Genomic DNA, 19539 nt, shown 5'->3' with positions numbered 1-19539 from the left:
GACAGAGAACAACGACAGAGCCAGGAGTTTCATTCAAGCCTGCCTGTGCTTCTCTCTCTGGCCTCCCTCTCTTCTGGAACTTCTACGCATCACTCCATTCCACAGTATCAATCAAGAACCTCACCCATTCTGGCCCCTGGGGCTAAAACAGTGACCAAAACAAAGTTCCCCCTGCCTTAGCAGGAGACAGACAAGAGACGAATAAACAATGTAACTAGCATGATAGATGCACATGTGTACTACTGGAGAAAAACCAGTCAGGAAAAGAGGACACCCTGGGGGGAGGGAGTGCTGCAGTTTTAGACGTCAAAGCAGAAGGCCTCAATATGAAGATGACGTTTGGACAAAAGCTTGAAGAAGGAGAGGGAGGGGGTCGGCAAGTGTCTGGAGGAAGAGTTTTCCAGGCAGAAGGAACAGCAGGTGCAAAGGCCTTGGGTTGCATTGTATTCTGAGAAGAGTACGGAGCCAGGGAGCTGGAGTAGTGAGAGGAGGCCGGTCAGGAGATGAGCTCGGGGTGGGGGGCGTTGGGTGGGCGGCAAGGACAAATTATCCAGGGACTGGTAGGCTGTTTTGAGGTCTCTGGCTTTTACTCTGATAAAATAGGGTGCCCTTCCAGGGTTCTGAGCAGAGCAATGACATGCCCTGACCTGGCATTTGGGTTGAAAAGAGACTTCAGGGGGCAAGGGTAGAAGCAGGGACCATTCAGGGAGACAGATGATGGGAGCTGGGACCAGAGTGATGGGTAGAATTTGGGGGTGAAAAGTGATTGGACTTTTACATCTTAGAGGTAAAGCCAACAGGATATGGGTGTGAAGAAGAGGTAAGGATGCTGGCCGGGATACTCAGGTATTGGCCTGAATAATGCTGGAAGGATGGAGTTGACATGGGAGGGACAGGTCTGAGGTCTGAGGAGATAGGGGAGGAGTATGCAGGGTAAGGTGGTGAGGGGGCGAGGGTGTGTTTAGCATTTAGAGTTTTCACTCCAGCCATTACTTACCCCTGGGCCTTTGAACTTGCTGATCACTTTGAATTTTTTTCCTGCCCTGACAGAACTCTAAATGACCTCTCAAGGATCCTTTCTATGAATCTGTCCCTTTGTTCCTCCCATTTCCCGCCTTCCCCCAAGTCTATCCCTCTCTCTTCTTTGTGCATGTGCTAGGCCTCATCCACGTCTCAGAGCCTTACTGTGGCCCAGAAAGTGAGACCAAGTGCCACTGCTCTCTGAAATCCCATCTTTATCAAGAGGGCCTCGTACCTCAGGTTGTCCTGCAGGGAGTAGGTGTTTAGCAAGAGACTGGTTGGGGACCTGGTTTGAACTCCTTGCTCTGCTATTTACAAGGTTTGTGACCTTGGGTAGCTCACCTTGCCTCCAAGAGCCTCAGTTTCTGCATCTGTCAAATTGGTGTGATCTTTTCCCTGTTTGCCTCTGAGGATCTTGGAAGGACCCTGAGTGGATCTGAGAGGAAGAAAACAGTGGTTAGAGCGCCCTCTACTGGGAGATAAGATCTCTGACCTGCTCTCCCACTGACCCCTGCTTGGCTGGGAGGAAAAGGCCACAAGCAGGCGGGAGGGGAGCAGCGGAAAGCAGGGAGAACGGGGACACACGTGTTCCCCTGTAACCATCACCGCGGCTCTCTGGGAAAGGTTACATGAGACCTTCTAGGGAGCACCTACTTGTCCCAGAGTTTACTCGCTGTCACTCCCTTTTTTAAGAGGAGAGAAAAGAGGGAACTGAGGCTGGGTCGTGCAGAGGAGATAAAAGGTGGGGTGCGGAGGACAATGCTCGGGTGACTGGGAGGCCTCTCTGGAAGGGCTAAGGACCAGATCTATCTACATTGGGGTTGGACTACATGGGTCTCTGTCCTAGTTTAGCCACCGACTCAGTTTGGGGAGGTACTGGCAAGTCCCTGCCACTCCCCGAGCTCCGTTTCCTCTCCTGTGAAATGGGCGCGATAACCTCGGGCTGAGGGACAGAGAAACGCCTGATTGAACTGGGTGCGGAGCGCCTTCCAGAGCGTGTGTCATGACGGCCACCAGGGGGCGCGAGAGGCTCCCGCTGGACGGAGACCGCGCCCATCCGCACTCCCCACCACCCACTTGCACAGGTGACAAGTCTCAAGCCCAGAGTGGAGCCACCAGCCCAAGTTCGCCTGGCGAATCAAACCTGGATGTGACTGGGTGACTCTCAGCCCTTCCTGACCCCTTGCCAAGCTCTCATTTGTGAGGGTCTCCTGAGCAATTATAGGGAACCCCCCCAACCCTGCAAACTGTAGGGTGCAGCCCGGCTGGATCTGAGGGCTGGTGAAGGAAAGCTGCTGCTGGAAAAAGTGTCTGTGGGCAGGAACACCAGGCAGAGGGTGTGAGCATAGGTGTGGTGCGGGGGATAAGCACAGCCCATGCTGGGGAGGAGGGAGAATGTGGTGGCAACAACCCTCCTCCCCCACTGCCACTAAACCTACTAAGTTTGGAGGCCACATCCCGCCGCCGTGGCAATTTAACCCTGTAAAAACTAGAAAGTTACCGTCTTCCTCTAGAGATCCACTTGGCCTTCATTCTCCTGTAATCCCATAAAGGAATCTGATTTTTCCCATCAGCCCCTCCTCAGGACTGAAACTCCAACATTAGAACGCTATTTTGAGGGTGAAGACAGCTTCGAAGTTAGGAGGCCAGGGACTCCTGTCAGTCATTGACTCCCCTACAGGGGCATCAACACACATAGACTTTCTAGGGGTCAGATCATTGGGAGCAGGTCTGGAGGAGCACAGAGTATGAGAAAGAAGAACCCAGGGAGGCTAGGCCTGGAGATAGCGCTGGTCCTGGGAGCTGCAGTCATTGTCCCCATTGTACAGGGGAGGAAAACTGAGGCACAGAGAGGGGATTTGATCAAGAGTACACTGCCCTTTGGCAGAGGAGCCAGAATCTGCACCCTGGCCACCAGAGCCCATGCTTTGGCCCTTCATCCCCAGTGAGGCGGTACCCCGTGGTGGCTAGGCGCAAAGCCCCTGGGTTCCAGTTCCAGCTGCTGTGCCATTTCTACCTGTGTAACCTTGGGCACTCTACCCCCTGTCCTCCTCTGTTAAGTGGAGCTGGTAGGAGTTGCCTCACGGGGTCTCCTTCAGTGAGTTAATACCTGTAACACGTTTACAACAGGGTCATGCCGGCAAGCCACTGTCCAGTAGATAAGGGTTATTATTCCTGAACCCCAGATGGGCCCATGATCTTGAAGAGTCCAGAGTGCTTCAGGATCCTAAAATGCTGGCCCGGGGGACCCTGAAATCTTCCAGCAGCATGACTGTGTCTTTTGGCTGTGCAATTGTACCCTGTTTCCCTGGCCGGATGGCACGGGGCCACCTGTCCAGCCCAGCTCAGCCCTACATAGGCAAATGAGGTGATGTTGAAGTCTTGGCTAGGGCTCAGCCCCTGAAACCTCCCCCGTCCCTCCCTCATGTTTTCCCTCATTCAGATTCTCTCTCTCTCTCTCTCTCTCTCTCTCTCTCACACACACACACACACACACACACAAGCGTTGGCTGGGCCCAGAGGGAAGGTGAGAGGGAGTGAAGGTGGAGGGGGGGGGTGGCACAGGGCCATCGAAGCGTAGCTCCTCCAGCCTGGTGAACGGTGCACCCGACTGCAGCTGGCCCTGGAGGGACCCTCCCTCCCTTGAACTTGGAGCCCCAGCTTGCGGCGGTCCTGGAGTGTCGTCCTTCTCTGTGTGAGTGTGTGCGGGTGTCTGCAGGAGTTTGCCGGCCCCCTTTACACCGGGGCCGGGCCAGGCAGCCATGGCCGACGAGAAGACCTTCCGCATTGGCTTCATTGTGCTGGGGCTCTTCCTGCTGGCCCTTGGCACGTTCCTCATGAGCCACGACCGGCCCCAGGTCTACGGTACCTTCTATGCCATGGGCTGCATCATGGTGATCGGGGGCGTCATCTGGAGTATGTGCCAGTGCTACCCCAAGGTAGGCAAGTGGCCAAGTTGGGAGGGCTGCTGGCCCAGGCCCAGGAGGGTTGGGGAATGTGCTTTTGTTCTGGGTATGGTCCCTCATCTTTCACTGTTTTTTCCATCCTCCCCTCTTCCCCTCTCTCTTTTCTTCCCTCTGCCCTCATGAGCATCCCTCCCTCCCTCGATCCCTCCTTCTGTTCCTCCATCCCTCCGTCCCTCCCTGCATGCCTCCCTCATGTAAAGACTAATCAGAAGCCCCTTGGGTCTGGAACCCTGAACCATGAAGGAGACGCAGGAAACAACCCACGATTCTGTGCTTGTGGCCACAGCTAAGGAGTAGTTTCCTGCCTGCCAGGCATTCCTGCTTTCACGGAGTACATAGTTCATCCGCATCTGGAACTTTCTGGTACTGTCTGTAGTTCATTTCAGAGTGGAGTGAAGAAGTACCAGGCTCAGAAAGGTGAGCTTCCACAGCTCCCAAGTGTCAGAGTCAGGGTTGCAGCTCAGCCACGTAGGACTTAAAGTACAAGCCTCCCCCTTGGAGGGCTTTCCCTGTGTCCAGGAGCTGCGGAGAGTTCCGGGGTTGGTCTGCAGTAACCTTGCCGACGTGGGTGGGGCAGCGCTCTGTTCTTCCATTTAATATACTCCTAGCCTTATCAGTGACTTAGTGATGAGAAGAGCACTGGTTTGGGAGTCCTGAGTTCTAGTTCCAGCTCTGTCTCAAACTCTGTGGGACTTTGCCTTTCTGAACCTTGGTTTCTTTCATCTGTAAAAGGGGCCCCAAGCTCCTACTTCTTCCAGCCTCCCGGAGTTATTATGAAGACCAGAGAAGAGACAGGACGGAGGACTGTTTTGTGACGAGTAGGGTGTTGTATACAGGAGAAGAGCTTCCAATCTCACTGTTGCTGGTCCTCTCAACAATGTGTGGACCATGTCAGGAGCTGTAATCCTTCAGGGCCCAGAGAGGATGAGTGACTTTTCCAAGATCACACAACTGGTCAGACAGACCCAGGGAGAGAAGGAGAGAACTTGGGCTCTGTCTCTAACTGCTGGGCAGACTTTGGTCAAGCGCCTTCCCTTTCTTTTTTTTTTTTTTTTAAAGATTTTATTTATCTGACAGAGAGAGATCACAAGTGGGCAGACAGGCAAGCAGAGAGAGAGAGAGAGAGGAGGAAGCAGGCTCCCTGCAGAGCGGAGAGCCCGATGTGGGACTCGATCCCAGGACCCCGAGATCATGACCTGAGCCGAAGGCAGAGGCTTAACCACTGAGCTACCCAGGTGCCCCAAGCGCCTTCCCCTTCTGAGCCTGTTTCCTCATTTGCACAAAGTGTGTGTCAGGAAGGGGGGGGGGAAGGGGTGCCTCGAGGGGTCCCATGGGTCCTGACATGTAAGGATATAGGCCTCCAGGTCCTGGGTAGCCCCCACGACATGCAGCCCCCTTCCTCCTCCCACCTGGGTGGCTGTGCTCAAGGGTTCTGGGGAGGAGGGAGGAAGCTCCTGGGGGCCTGGGCCCTGCTCTCCCCAGCCCTGCCCCCTCCATGGGCCAGCCCCAGGCTTCAGTGTGTTCGGTGCTGGGGCGGTCTGGACTGGTTTGTAGCCATTTACTGAGCAGTTTACAGTCAACTAGCCTCTGTCTGTGCAATGCCCCTGAGCACAGGTCACTGTGAGAAGAGGTCCCTAGGACCCAAGCCACCTGTGTCCCCACCTCTGTTGTCATCCTCCCAGTGAGGAGGAGGCTGGATCCTGGGGCCTGGGAAGGGGACAGCAGGGGTATGGAGGGCCATGTCCTTCCTGTCCTCTCCCCCTTTACCAGAGGTGGCTCTGCAGGGAGGTGGGGGGGTGGAAGGGAGAGGGACCCAGTGGCAGTGACGGGTGAGGGAGAAAGGGGAGAGGGAACCTACTGGGTATTAATGAGTAACTGTTGATAGGTTCACGTGTTCAGGTGCTGGGGAGGCAGCAAGGCAGGGTAGAAACAGTGTGCACTTTCGTGTCTAGCAGGCCCAGTTTCAACTCCCTCCTCCCTCTGCCCCTCTTCTGTAACCTTGGTGGAGCCTTGCATGGGCCCGTGTGGGGAACCAGTGGGGTCTTGTGTCGGTGAGCCGGCATCGCACATTGTCCTCAGGAATGGTGTTTGTGGCATTGGTCAGGTCTCTGAATGTGTGTGCAGGGGTGTGGGCACTGGTGTGGGTCTATGTGAGTGTGTGTTTCAGAGACTCAGGCAAGGAAGGAAAGTGTGCTGTGGACCCGGGAGGTGTGCTAGAGGGAGGGGCCCTGTCTCGCACATCGTCTCTGTGCCTGGCCCATCAGAGCCCTCAGCAAATGCTGGTGCCCATCCTCCCCACCCTCTCAGTGCCCCACAAATGGGAATTTTCTGGATTGAACGAAATTTAAATATAAGGGTAAGGAATCAGCCAATTAAGATATAACAGTAACAGGATTTGAGCTGTCCTTGTCTTTGAAGGACTGGGGATCTTATCAGGGAGATAATTTTCTGCCTGTTGGGGAGGGAGTAGGCTTCACGGAGAAGATGAGCTAGCCTTTGTAAGCTAAGTTGAAGTTGGCCAGGCAGAGAAGATGGGGGGAAACTTCCCAGGAAGAAGGAACAGCACGATCAAAAGAATGAGGTAAAAGCAAGGAGAGTGGGTCAACATGGCTGTTGCCCGGCGGCAGTTGAAAGGACGGTGGAGACAGAATGGACTCAGCTCCACAGGGCCTGGGATGCCATGCTAAACAATTTGGACCTTACCCTTTAGTTGATGAGACAAGAGAGGGACATGACTATCTTTGCAGTTGAGGGAAGTTATCAGGCTGACATCCTGAGAGGAGGAAGGGGCAACTAGGCCAGTTGAGGAAGCTCCTACGCTGGGCTGGTGAGAAGTGATGGGCCCCTGCACTGCACTGCAGGTTCACGTCCTGAACCCAGGACTGCAGGAAGGGAGAAGACATTGTTCATTCAGCAAATGTCCAGCCCCTGCTGTGGTTGGATATAGGACTGAGCTTCTACTGAGCTTATCTCATTGACTTTTTGAAGTAGACGTGGTCAGATGTGGTGGTCAGCCGGACTTCAGGCATGACAGGAGGAGGAAATGGGGCAAAGTTGGAAGATGAGACAGTCAGGGATGCTGTGTCCATTGGCTGAGCGGGGCTGGGCTGCTGGGAGAAGGGAAGGGTTGGCAGAGAAAGCAGGGCCTGTCCCTGTCTGGCTTCTGTGTCTCCCACAGCTCCCCAGTCCCTTCTCCTGCATACTTCACTAGATTCTAGGACTGGGCCCCTGACTGGTGGTGAATGGATCTGTCTTCTCCATGGGTATCCCTCTTTCCCTCTGCTCCCTTCCTTTGGTGACTGCTTGGTGCTCTGCTGAAACACAAATCTGTCTGTATATTCTCCTGCTGAGAACTTCTCCAGGGCTCCCATTGCCTCTGGGTAAACAGTGAACTGCTTAGTCTGATGTTCTGGGATCTTCATAGTCTGGTATCCCCTCACCAGTTTCAACTCTGTCTGTCCCCCCCTCTTTAAAGGACTTGTGTTCTAACACATTCTAGACTTTCCTTTTCTATCAGCCTCTTCATTGTGGTGATAATGGTGATGATGTATTGTGATGATGATGATGCTAATAGTGAACATCATTCTGGTGATGATGGAGATGGTGGTGGGGTGGTGATGATATGAGGATAATATTGATGGAGGTGATGATGGTGGTAGTAGTGGTGATGGTGGTGATGATATGATGATGATGGTGATGGTGGTAGTAGTGGTTATGGTGACGATGATATGATGATGATGGTGATGGCTGAGTAATGGTGATAATGGTGACGTGTTGGTGGTGATGATGGTGATGGTGGTGATGGAGATGATGGTGATGACGGTGATGTGATGATAATATGATGATGCTGCTGGGGATGATGATAGCAGTAATGGTGATGATGATGACGATGGTGACAATGATGTGGTGGTGGTGGGTGATGATGATATAATGATGATGGTGATGGTTGTAGTAATGGTGATAATGGTGATATGTTGGTAGTGATGATGGTGATGGTGATGTGATGATAATATGATGATGCTGCTGGGGATGATTATAGCAGTAATGGTGATGATGATGACGATGGTGACAATGATATGGTGGTGGTGGTGGTGATGGTGATGATGGTAATAGTGATCATCATCATGGGGATGATGGAGATGATGGTGGGGGTAGTGATGATGGTGATGGTTGTAGTAAGGTGATAATTGTGATGGTGATGATGATATGATGATGTTGTTGATAGAGTTGATGATGGTAGTAGTGATGGTGATGATATGATGATGATGGAGGTGATGATGGTGGTAGTGGTGGTGATGATTGTAGTAATGGTGATAATGGTGATGTGTTGGTGGTGATGATGGTGATGGTGGTGATGGAGATGATGATGGTGATGATGATGATAGTGATAATAACATGATCACATATGATGATGGTGATGGAGATCATGATAGTGGTAGTGGTGGTGATGATGGTGATAGTGATGGTAATGACACAATGATAATGTTGATGGAGATGATGGTGGTGGTAGCGATGATAGTGATGGTTGTAGTAGTGGTGATGGTGGTGATGGTAGTCGTGGTGGTGATGGTAATGATGATAGTAGTGGTGATGATAGATGATGGTTGTAGTAATGGTGATAATGTTGATGGAGATGATGGTGGTGGTGATGATGATGGTTGTAGTAATGGTGATAATGGTGATGTGTTGGTAGTGGTGATGGTGATGATAGTGATGGTGGTGATGGAGAAGATGATATGATGATGATGTTGATGGAGATGATGGTGGTGGTGGTGATGATGGTGATGGTTGTAGTAATGGTAATAATGTTGATGGTAGAGGAGGGTGTAGTGGGTGTAGTGATAATGATTATGGTGATGGTGGTGAAGAGGAGAAATGGGAGGAAGTGTTGATTGGGCCATGAGGTAATGAGGCAGAGAAAGGGGAAGCTTCTAAGAAATACAGAGCCAGCTGGCAAGTACAGGGTATCCTTGGAGAGTGTGGAAGCTACCGAGATCCATTCCTTATTTCTAGACGTTTCAAGGAAGCTCACTCTGCATAGGAGTTCTAGGAACCTCTCCATCCATCATTCCCTTCCTCCCAGCATGATGGAGTTTTCTGGGGCAGACAAGTGTCTTTTACTCATCACGCTCTATAGGAAGAGACAAAAGGAGTTGCTGTTTATGACCCTGTTATAACACAGTGGGGTCTTGTCAAATATTTGTTGAACAAATTTTCAGTTGAGGAGAGCAAGACTCAAAGAGGTCAAATAATTTCATCTTCAGTAGCATGAACTACGGTTTACTGAGCAGCTACTATGTGCCCAGCATTGTGCCAGGGGCTTCCTTCTACATTATCTCATGGGATCTTCACGGCAATCCTAGGAGACAGATATCTCCAGCCCCACTTAAAGATATTGTGGTAAAATATGCATAACATAAAATTTACTGTCCTACCATTTTTAAGTGTACAGTTTTTTAAAATACATACATTTTTAATTTTTTAGTCATCTCTATACCAATATGAGGCTCATACCCGCAACTCCCAGATCAAGAGTCATGCGCTCCCCCAGCTGAGCGAGCAGGGTGCCCCTACAGTTCAGTAGTGTTAACTAAACGCACACTGTTGTGCACGTCTCCAGAAGTCTTTTCATCTTGCCAAACTGAAACTTACTACCCATTAAACGGAAACTCCCCACCCCCTCCCTCCAGTCTGTGGCAACCACCATTCTACTCTGCCTATGAATTTGACTATTGTGGGAATCTCATGGAACTGGACTCCTACAGCATCTGTCTCTTTGTTACTAGCTTATTTCTTCAAGGCTCGTTCATGTCGTAGCATGTGTCCGAGCTGCCCGACTTTCTAAGGCTGAATAATGACCCATTGTGTGTATGTGCCATATTTTCTTGATCCATTCATCTGCTGTTGGACACTTGGGTTCTTTCCACCTTGTGGCTGTTGTGAACAGTGCCCGCCAATATCTCTTTGAGGTTAGCCCCTTTTATAGAGAGGCACATAGAGGCTCTGAGCAGAGAGAAGACCTGCCCAAGGAAGGAATCTTCCACAGTCTCCCAGACCCCAAAAGCAGGGCTTCTCTGTCTCATCCCACTGACTCCTTTATGACCTGCCTCCCCTCTGCTACCCAGTCCCCGCCCCACGTGCTGCACTTGCAGAGACCTCCTGATCCCTGAATGTTCCAGTACGGGGACCAGTGGGTGCAATTACAGCCATTCACCTCCCTGTCCCCCACCACAACCTCTGTGCCAAGAAATACATGACACTTGCTCACCAGATATGGATGAAACCCCTAGGCTGTGCCAGGCACCTTCTGGGCACCGGAAAAGTACCCTGGGAAGTGATGTTTGGCTCATTTGCTCAGTGCTGCCCCCTAGTGCCTGGAAGACTGCCTGGCACACAGCTGGTGCCTGGTAAATGTCTGTTGGGTGAAGAGCCCCAGATGCCTCCACCCCCTGGAGTTGGGCCCTGAGCAGGCCCCTCTGCTGTCACACGGAGGCCCGCCCCGGTCAGGATGGCTGTGGGAGCCACAGAGAAGCCTTCTTTCCTTTGTCCTGCAGATCACCTTCATACCCGCTGACTCTGACTTCCAAGGCTTCCTGTCCCCAAAGGCGCTGGGCCTGCTGGAGAATGGGCTCGCTGCTGAGATGAAGAGGTAGGTGTCAGGCTCTCCAGGACAGGGGTGGAGCAGGGGGAGCCCCTCAGGCCAGTCTCCTCTTTCAGTGGAGGGTGATGGAGTGGGGTGGGGGGTGTCCGTCTGCTGGGTCCAGCTTCCTGCTTTGCCCCTCGCTCACTGAGAGCTTGCTGTTTGAAATCACGGTTTGTTTTGAGCCCTCAGTTCTACGAGGGAGGCATTATTATCCCCCATTTTAAAGATTAGGGAACTGAGGCTCAGGGACTTTGTCCTGTCTGAGGGAGAATTCGTGGCTGACCCAAATAAAAAACAGGTGTAGCCCTAAATCCCAAACAGCTGTGACATCTCCTATGGCAAACAAGGGGCATGTGGACAGCGAGACACAGCCCTGTGGCTCTCCATTTACCGGCTGTGGGATTTGGGGAATGCAACGTGCCTCTCTTTGCCCCATCTGCAAAATAGGGGTACTAATCACACCTTTCTCCCAGGGCTTCAGGGAGGGGTGAGAGAGTTAATGTAAGGAAGCACTAAGAACAGAACCTGGTGCGTGGTGGGCCCTCTCTCAGTGTGCCTTCGTTAGCAAGACATGTTTTCTATCAACCTGAGATCAAAGCAAACAGTCGGCACTCATTACTTCCTCCAGTCCTCATAGGAACCCTGGGAAGTAGGGCTGTCGGGCCCTTTACACGAGCAGAAAACTGAGGCTCAAGAAACACAATCGTAGGGTGCATGGGTAGCTCAGTCAGTTAAGCATCTGACTCTTGATTTCAGCTCAGGTCACGATCCCAGGTTCATGAGATCGAGCCCCGCCTCTAGCTCTGTGCTGGGCTTGGAGCCTGCTTGGGATTCTCTCCCTCTCCCCCCGACCCTCTCTTTTTCTCTCTCTAAAACAAAACAAACAAGCAAGCAAACAAAAAAAGAAGTATAATTACAGGCCTCAAACCTCCCAGGGAGCCACGGACGGACCAGACCAGACTTGCCTCCTGGACGTGCCAGGTCTGGCTCCCTGGGACACAGCAGCGAGCGCTCCCGCCCTCCCATCCTCAACACCCCCTGGAGGCTGTGACTTTGCACTCAGAAGGCCGGGCTGCAGGTCCAGGGTCTGTGGCCAGGGCTCTGGAACTCTCTGCTTTGCTTGCAGAAAAAGGCAGTGATGCTATTTTCTGTTCCTGGCGTATAGAGTGACCACATGTCCCCAGGGGAGTGAGGTGGCTAGACCCTGGGTGGGCAAAGAATGGTCACACGGGACGAGCCACTGTACGGAGCTGAGCCCTGGGCTCCTCCTGTGTGATCGTGGGCAAGGGATCTAGTCTCTGCGCCTCACTTCCCGGAGGGGCTGTAGAGCACATAGGGAAGGGGACGGGATGGGACGTCTGGAGCAGCAGCACTGTAACCTGGTGTTTGAGGCGCTTGGGGCGACCCAGCCCAAGTCTCCATGCTTCCTTGCTCCCAGGTAAGGTGGGCATTCGAGGGGCCCCCTGACACAGCCTGAGGCAAGGAGCACGCACTAACCGGGCTGTTGCTGCTGCTGCGTCCTCAACCGAACCACGGGAACGATTGCTCTGCTTCATGGTGCAGGATAAATGCGGTGGGAGTCGTGGGCTCTTAGCTCACCGTCTGCAGCGCAGCACATGCTCCGTCAATGCAAACTGGTCTGCGGTTCACAAGTGGACTCTTGGGGTTAACCTTGGGGACGTGCAGTGAGAGGAGCACTGACTGGTCTGAGAGTCTGAGCGCTGCCAAGACTTGTTGGGCCTCAGTTTTCCTCTCTGTGGACTGGGTACAGTTACCTCCCCTAAAGTCCTGAGATTAGGGGAGACCAGATGTCCAGAGCAGCAAGGGTGGGGGGACAATACTGATGTCTCCTCCTGTGGTGTTCGCTAAGTGGACTCACCTGCCTGTTCTTTCTCTGCTCTCTGCTGTGCCCTGCCCAGCCCCCAGCCCCCATACATCAGGCTGTGGGAGGAAGCTGCCTATGACCAGAGCCTGCCCGACTTCAGTCACATACAGATGAAGGTCATGGGCTACCATGAGGACCCTCGCCCGCTGCTGGCCCCCCAGCCAGGAGTCAGCGATGGAGGACAAGGTGGCCCCCGTGATGCTCAGGGCTGGATGGAGGCTGCGGTGGTCATCCACAGAGGCTCGGATGAGGACGAGGGAGGAAGCAACCCGACTCCGAGCAGGCCTGGGTGAGTGGGCAGAGTGCAGGGGTGGGGTGCTGCTCAGTTCTCACATGAAGCAGGCAGGGCTGTGGGCCACTCAGGGCCGGTTGGGGACAATTGGGAGTAGAGAGGGCGGGGGGTGTGTGGGGACACCCTGAGAGGCAGCAGGTAGAGCAGACGCACGAGTCTGGCTTAGTCACCCAGGCCTGGGTTCAAATCCCAGCTCGTCACTGTGTAGCTTTGGTAGGTTTCTTACCCTCTTGAGCCTCAGTTTCCCCACATGGGAGCAATCACTCCCACCTCAGAGGGCTGTTGTGAGAGCTGGGACAGCAAGTTCAAATCTGAACTCTGCTGCTGATGTGCTCTGTGACCTCTGGCTGGGCACTCGCGCCCGGCCCATCCCGGGCTGGTTATGATCTGGGTTCCCATCCATCCAGTTATGCACTCATCCCACCAACATTGACGGGCACCTACTCCCACCAGACCACAAAGGCTCCCACCCTGCAGGAGCTCCCAGTCCAATGGGGGAGGTGACAAGGGAACAGAAGGGGACACTGTGCGTGTGCTGGAGGCTGAGGGCCCACAGGAGACCCCTGAGTGGCCAGAGAGGCTGGGAAAGAACCTGGTTTAGATCATAACATGGGGACCATAACATAATCCCATTTCTTTTTTTTTTTTTTTTTAATCACAAGTAGGCAGAGAGGCAGGCAGAGAGAGAGAGGGGAGGAAGCAGGCTCCCTGTGGAGCAGAGAGCCCGATGTGGGGCTCGATCCCAGGACCCTGGGATCATGACCTGAGCCGAAGGCAAAGGCTTTAACCCACTGAGCCACCTAGGTGCCCCCCATTTCTTGAGCACCTACTATGTGCACAATGGACTTTGCACACGCCATGTGCTGTAATCCTCAGAGACAACCATAAGAGAGTACGATTATGCTGTCCCACTTTATAGGGGAGGACACTGAGACCAGACAGGCAAACTCACCTACCCTGGGCCTTGCAGCTAGTGGCTAGAACTGGGACCCAGACATTCTGACTCGGGGCTACCCTGGCTCTCTGGGCCTTTGCTCCTGCAGCCTCCAGGCCTGTCCCCGGGGCCCTGCACCCTTGGCTTCCTTCCAAGATGAGCTGGATGTGGACTCCAGTGAGGGCGGCAGCCCCAACCCCTCTCCCCCAGAGCGGGAGGAGCCTCATTGCCCACCTCGGGAGCCCTGGGCCTGCAAGTGCCAGCTGGACCGCTTCCACGACTTTGCCCTGATCGATGCCCCCATGACAGAGGATGCGCCCCCAGAGGGCCAGCGGTGGGCTGCTGCCCTGTCCAGCTGTCAGCAGTCATCCCAGAGGACAAAGGAGGAGGAAGAGAAGACTTCAGACACAGGCGCAGAGGAGCCAGAGCAGGAAGAAGAAGACTTGTACTATGGGTTGCCAGACAGCCCTGGGGACCCCCTCCCAGACCAGGAAGTGGGCTTTGAGCCTGATGCCCAGGCCTGAGATGGATCTGCTCCCTGGATTCTAGCCCCACACTGCTGCTAACCCCCATGTGACCTCACAGGGCCTCAGTGTCCCTGTCTGCAAAATGGGGTTATGTGGAGGTTCATGCGAGACAGCGGGCCGGAGAGCACTTGGAGGGTTCAAAGCGGAGCTCAGGGAGGAGATGCTTGCTGTCCGGGACACATTGCTTTCACTGTTCACTTTCTTTGGTGAAGTATTGAAGGTAAAACACGGTTCCCTGAGAAGATTTGCAGCCGCTGGGGCCCTCAAGAGCCTTTTCTGCCTCCCCCCATAGTAGGCCTCTGAACAGGACCTTCCTTGGTGCTATCCCTGAGGCCCTGATCCCCAGTGAAGGCTCAGGGTGCCTGTTCCTGTGAAGTCCTGTAGCCATCCCTTGATGTCCCCTCCACTGTCCCATACCCAGGTGGACGGTGTGATCTGTCTTCATCAGAGCTAACCACGTCTATCCTGCCCAAATTCGTCCTGTGTTTCCCATCGCCCCAGATCCAAAACCTGCCATGCCTCACCTCCGTGGACCTTCTGACTTTCTCTCTGGTTAGCCCCATGCCACAACCTCTGCTCCTCCAATGCCAAGTCCTCCTTCACTCCCCAAGCCCGTCCCAGGCTTGTCCCCTCCACCAGCATGCCCTTTGCTTCCGTGTCTGGCAAATTCATGCTCATCCTTCAAGCCCCGGCACAGATGCCCTTCCTCTGAAAGCTTTTCCTAATGCTATCACCTCTCAGAAGGAGGTACTTCTTCTGGCTCCTCTGTGCCACCTGTGGGCCTTGTACATTGCTGGAGGGTGACTGCCAGCTCAAGGCTAGACTTCGGCACTACTCACCTGGGTATCTCCTGTGCTCAGATCAGCAGTCATCGAAGGCTTACAAAACTGACAGAGTCTTTTGCAGATAACGCCCCCGTCCCCCAACTCTTAGACCCCCAGGCCCCTTACCCTCAGGCATTCAAACCTCCAAATGGCCTGCATCGGAGTCACAAAGGCAGGCAGAAAGGCCACAGAGAAACCCCCTTCCCTGCAGAATATGTCTGCATTGGCTGAGGATGGGGGGTGAGGTGAAGCCTCCTGGCTTGATTCGGTTGGATTCGGGGGCATCTGCTGAGCACCTACTGTGTGCTGAACACAAAGCCAGGACTTTTAGGAGGAGAAAGACATGAACTGATAAGGTTCTTGCCCTCCAAGAGCTTACCATTTACTGAACTTGGTACCTTGTAAGCTAGGAACGGAGTGCTGAGTGCAAGCCAAGGAGGGCACAGAGAAGTTAGAAGTGGACAGTGGAGTCCAGAGGCAGCCGAGTGACAACCACACCACCCATGGAATGCAGGGACAGGTGGCTAAGGCTGCCTGAGCAGGCCCTGAAGATACATGCCTGTACTGCAACTCTTCCGTGTCTCGCTTTGATGAGGCTGATCTGTGCTGTGTCCCCAGCGTGGACGGCAGTAGCTTCGGAGAAGGAGGCAGTGGCACAACTTCGCATGAGGTCTGTGCACTCAGAACTTGCACCATGGCCCACTGGGAGGAGGGGACCTTCATCTAGGCTAGGCTTCTGGGTTAGGGGTGGGGCTCTCGGCCGAGGGAAAGGACTGCCCCATGGGCTGAGTCAGAAGTGCATGCCCCTGTGTTGCCTAGGTGGTCCCCATTGCTTAAGCTTCCATTTGGTTTCAGCTCAGGCCCTGGTCTCAGGGTCATGAGATCAAGCCCCACATCTGACTCCAAACTCAGCACAGTGCTGAGTCTGTGCCAAGCACAGAGTCAAGACTCTGCCCCCCATCCCAATAAAATAAATAAGTGAAATCTTAAAAAAAAATTAAAAAATAAAAAGAAGACGTGTACGCCCCTGGAAATACTCCTCTTTCGTTCTGGGTCATTACTACCTCCCGTAGTGAGGTCTGCCCCCGGGCACATGCCCTCTGCTGTAACACAGTCCCACCAATGGCCCCGAGACAGTGGACATGGCAAGGTGCCGCGTGTTCCTGTGTCCTGCTTCCTGAGGTCAGGCAGCAGGTGACCTGCATCAGAAGGGCTGTCTGGGCAAACAGCTAAAATAAAGTTTTCAGTGTTTAAAGGGGTCACTTTCACCTGCAAATTCCTTCATGTGAAACCACCTGTTCCCCCTCTGGGCAGGCAAAATAAGGCATCATGCTTGGTAGGCACTGTGGGCACCCTCTGGAAAGCAAATGTCAAGCAGGGGGCCATGACCCCGCGGGACAGCTGTGTGGTCCAGAAGGCCTGGAGTGGCCCCACATGCCTGAATCACAACTGCACATCTTCCGCATACCTCCCCAGAGAAGCCAGAGCCCCGGGCTGCCAGCCCGCGAGCAGAGAGACTAACCCAGTCCTAGGGAGCACGGGGCAGGGGAGGGTTGTGCTCGGGACAGCAGGGAGAGATGGTGAGATTCAGGCTTTGCCAGTACTGGCTCCCCCCACATCCCGCTGCCGGATGCTGTATGCCTGGTCTGCCCTGGACAGTCCTGGTTTATACCCACTGTCCCTGCTCACTGACTGTTCGTGTACACTTTCACTATCAAAGTCATCCCGCTTGGATGGTAAATGATATAGTCACCCTACGCTGTGAACTTGGGCGAGTCTGGTTGCCTCTGGGACTCCCTCTTTCCTTATGTACCAAAGGGAGGTGATGGCCCCCTGCCTTGGACTTCCACAGAGTTAGGCAGTGGGGGTATTTGACAGAATCGGTCTGCCGATGCCGTGCGGGAGAGGGTCGCTGGCTGCTCACCCGAAGTTAATATCGAGTTTATTACTCATGGCAGTGAGAAGGATGGACCTCCACAGGAACTGGGTCTCAGAGGGCGTGAGAAAGGGCTTACCAAGAGGGGATTTGAGGGAGGGTCTAGGGAAGCAGGGCTCTGCTCCATGCTGGATAGTGTCGGGAAGCAGGGCTAACTGTGTGGGTTAGCCAATGTGATCTAGAAGGAGGGAAGGCTAGGTCCAAACTGAAGCTGTCGTTGGCCAGCTGGTGTCTGCCCAGCCAGGAGAAGGCAGCGTGGGCATCGCCGGTGGCTCGGAAACGGTGTTTGTGCTTGCCTCTGCTCTGCCATGGCTCCCGAGTGGTTGCGATTTGCCAACATGGTCCCAGCATGGCCTTGCCTGATGCTGGTGTTCTGTGGAATTGTTCATGTTCAACAGGACACCGAGGCTGAGCTGTGAGGGCTGGGCTGGCCCCTGGCTGACAGGCTGCTGTTCTTCCTTAGCACTCACTGCCTGGGGGGGGGGGGGGGTCCCTCCCCTGGGGCTTGCTAGTGACTATGGGGGACATGGGGTAGGGAGGAGCACATGCTATGGAGTTCGTTTGAAAGGAAGTGTCTGCAGCTCTTTTTTTAAAGTTTGAGGAGCAAGGGGGCAGAGGGGCTCTCATTCCATTCCACTCTGACCTCCCCAAACTCCATGATCTGCTTCACCAGCTGGTTACACCTGAAAACCCACCACTGTGCTCTGTTCCCTTGGCCTTGAGAACTTTCCATCTCCACCAAGAACATGGGTCTCGGGGCGCCTGGGTGGCTCAGTGGGTTAAGCCTCTGCCTTCGGCTCCGGTCATGATCCCAGGGCCCTGGGATCGAGCCCCACATCGGGCTGTCTGCTCCGCAGGGAGCCTGCTTCCTCCTCTCGCTCTGCTTGCCTCTCTGCCTACTTGTGATCTCTGTCTGTCAAATAAATAAAAAAGAAAAAAAAAAAAAGAACATGGGTCTCTGGGATGGCTCCTTTCGTTGGCTGATGAGCTGGGAGGAGGGTGAAGTCTTCTTGCAGGTCCAGGGGTTGGGGGGCGTGGGCTGTATGGACCTGAGGCTGTGGCAAGCCTTGGGATGTCAGCCCTCAGCCCCAGTCTCCAGATCCGTGTACCATGGCAGAAATTCCTGCTCTTTTCACCCTCCGGTCAGGTCAGGGGGACTTTGGAATTTTCCACTGTCTAGGGAGGGAAAGGTCGGGAGGGATAGTCCCTGCCCTTAACTGGGAGAGTGGTCCTGAGGGCAGTGAGCTTGGCCTTGCCCTGACCTTGGGCACCCCCTCCCCAGGCTTCTGTTCCTGTTTGCCATGTGATTAGGTAGAGGCAGACATGATTTCACTTCTATTCCCAGTCCTTAAGCACTGTTCCAGTTGCCATCATGCCTGTTACCCCAACTGGTCCTCACAGCAGCCCTGGGGACAGATCTGTCAACCCTACGCTGTACATATTTGTTCCAAATCCCAGACTCTGGAGTCAGAAAGACCTGGGCTTGCACTCAGCCTCTGGCAGTTCCTTACTGTGTGACTTTGGACAAGTCGCTGCCCCTCTCTGAGCCTCAGTGTCCACATGTGTGCAATGGGAGGATGTTTTGGAGAACTGATGAATGTTACACTCCTGGCACATAGCTGGTGCTGGAACAGCGTCGACATGTCCTTCCTTTCCTCTCTGGGTCTCCGCTTCCTCCTCTGTGCAAAGCGGATCAGCTCTGTCCTGCTTACAAATTGGCAGTAGGTGAGTGAATTTCCCAGTAAGATGATGCATGGGAAAACTCTTTGCAAAGGGCACAGACGTCTATGGTGTGCCAGCTGTTGGGGGGCAACTAAGTTGACAGCGAGTGGCAGGGAACTAAGGCTCCCACTGCAAGGTACCCCCTGCTGTAGAGGGACTGAGCAGGAGCAGGAGCAGGAGGAAGGAGCAGAATTCTGGCGAGAGTGGTGGTGTTCCCGGAGTGAGGAGGAAGAACAGGACCGTGCTGGCCAAGACAGGCAGCAGACAGTGCTCTGGGCACCTGCTGAGTGTCAGGGGCTGTGTGTATATTAGCTCTCTGAATTGGATTCTCCCTCCAGCCCTGAGAGAATGGCATCCCCTGGGGCAGAGCTAGGATTCGCATGTAAGTCCCCTAAGCCTGTGCTCTTTTCGCCCTATGCCATCTGGTCTGCACATATCACGTGGACTCTGCTCACCTGATCTCATGTCAGCCTCAAAACCTGCAAGGTTGGTGTGTTGTCCCCACTTTACAGATGAGGAAATGGGCTCAGAGAAGTAGATGAATGTGCCCATCCTCCCAGAGAAGGGCTGAATGGAGGAGAGGAGGTAGAGCTATGGAACACTTCCATTCCTGGCATGAATTATCCAGTAGGTCCTGGTCATTCCATCCCCGCTGAGGACGAGAGAAAGACACACAGCAATACATCAGGCAGTGAAGTTCCATTGAGCACTTAACTGCTTGTGTCTTTCCCTGTGCTAGTGCTGTGGGCAGACTCGCCCCTGCTCCCACAACTTCCATGACTCCCTATTG

At 53.9% G+C, this 19539-nt stretch overlaps 1 protein-coding gene across 1 annotated transcript; it reads left to right on the top strand.

The window, feature by feature from the left end:
- The first annotated feature begins 3526 nt into the window (after positions 1 to 3526).
- On the top strand, positions 3527 to 16088 carry BSND (barttin CLCNK type accessory subunit beta). The gene is made up of 4 exons (XM_047728857.1): positions 3527 to 3959; positions 10541 to 10635; positions 12549 to 12803; positions 13850 to 16088. Exons 1-4 carry the CDS (start codon positions 3783 to 3785, stop codon positions 14262 to 14264), a joined length of 942 nt encoding a protein of 313 aa, XP_047584813.1. The 5' UTR covers positions 3527 to 3782; the 3' UTR covers positions 14265 to 16088.
- Positions 16089 to 19539: the final 3451 nt, after the last annotated feature.

Source organism: Lutra lutra, chromosome 4, assembly GCF_902655055.1.
Source record: "Lutra lutra chromosome 4, mLutLut1.2, whole genome shotgun sequence".
NCBI classification, from domain to species: Eukaryota; Metazoa; Chordata; class Mammalia; order Carnivora; family Mustelidae; genus Lutra; species Lutra lutra.
This window is presented reverse-complemented; position numbering and strand designations above follow the sequence as displayed.

Bases quoted from the DNA above. Each gene is read 5' to 3' on its own strand.
- BSND (XM_047728857.1), top strand. From the start codon at position 3,783: ATGGCCGACGAGAAGACCTTCCGCATTGGCTTCATTGTGCTGGGGCTC. The intron at 3,960-10,540 runs GTAGGCAAGTGG...TTTGTCCTGCAG, and splicing joins TGTGCCAGTGCTACCCCAAG to ATCACCTTCATACCCGCTGA. The intron at 10,636-12,548 runs GTAGGTGTCAGG...TGCCCTGCCCAG, and splicing joins CTCGCTGCTGAGATGAAGAG to CCCCCAGCCCCCATACATCA.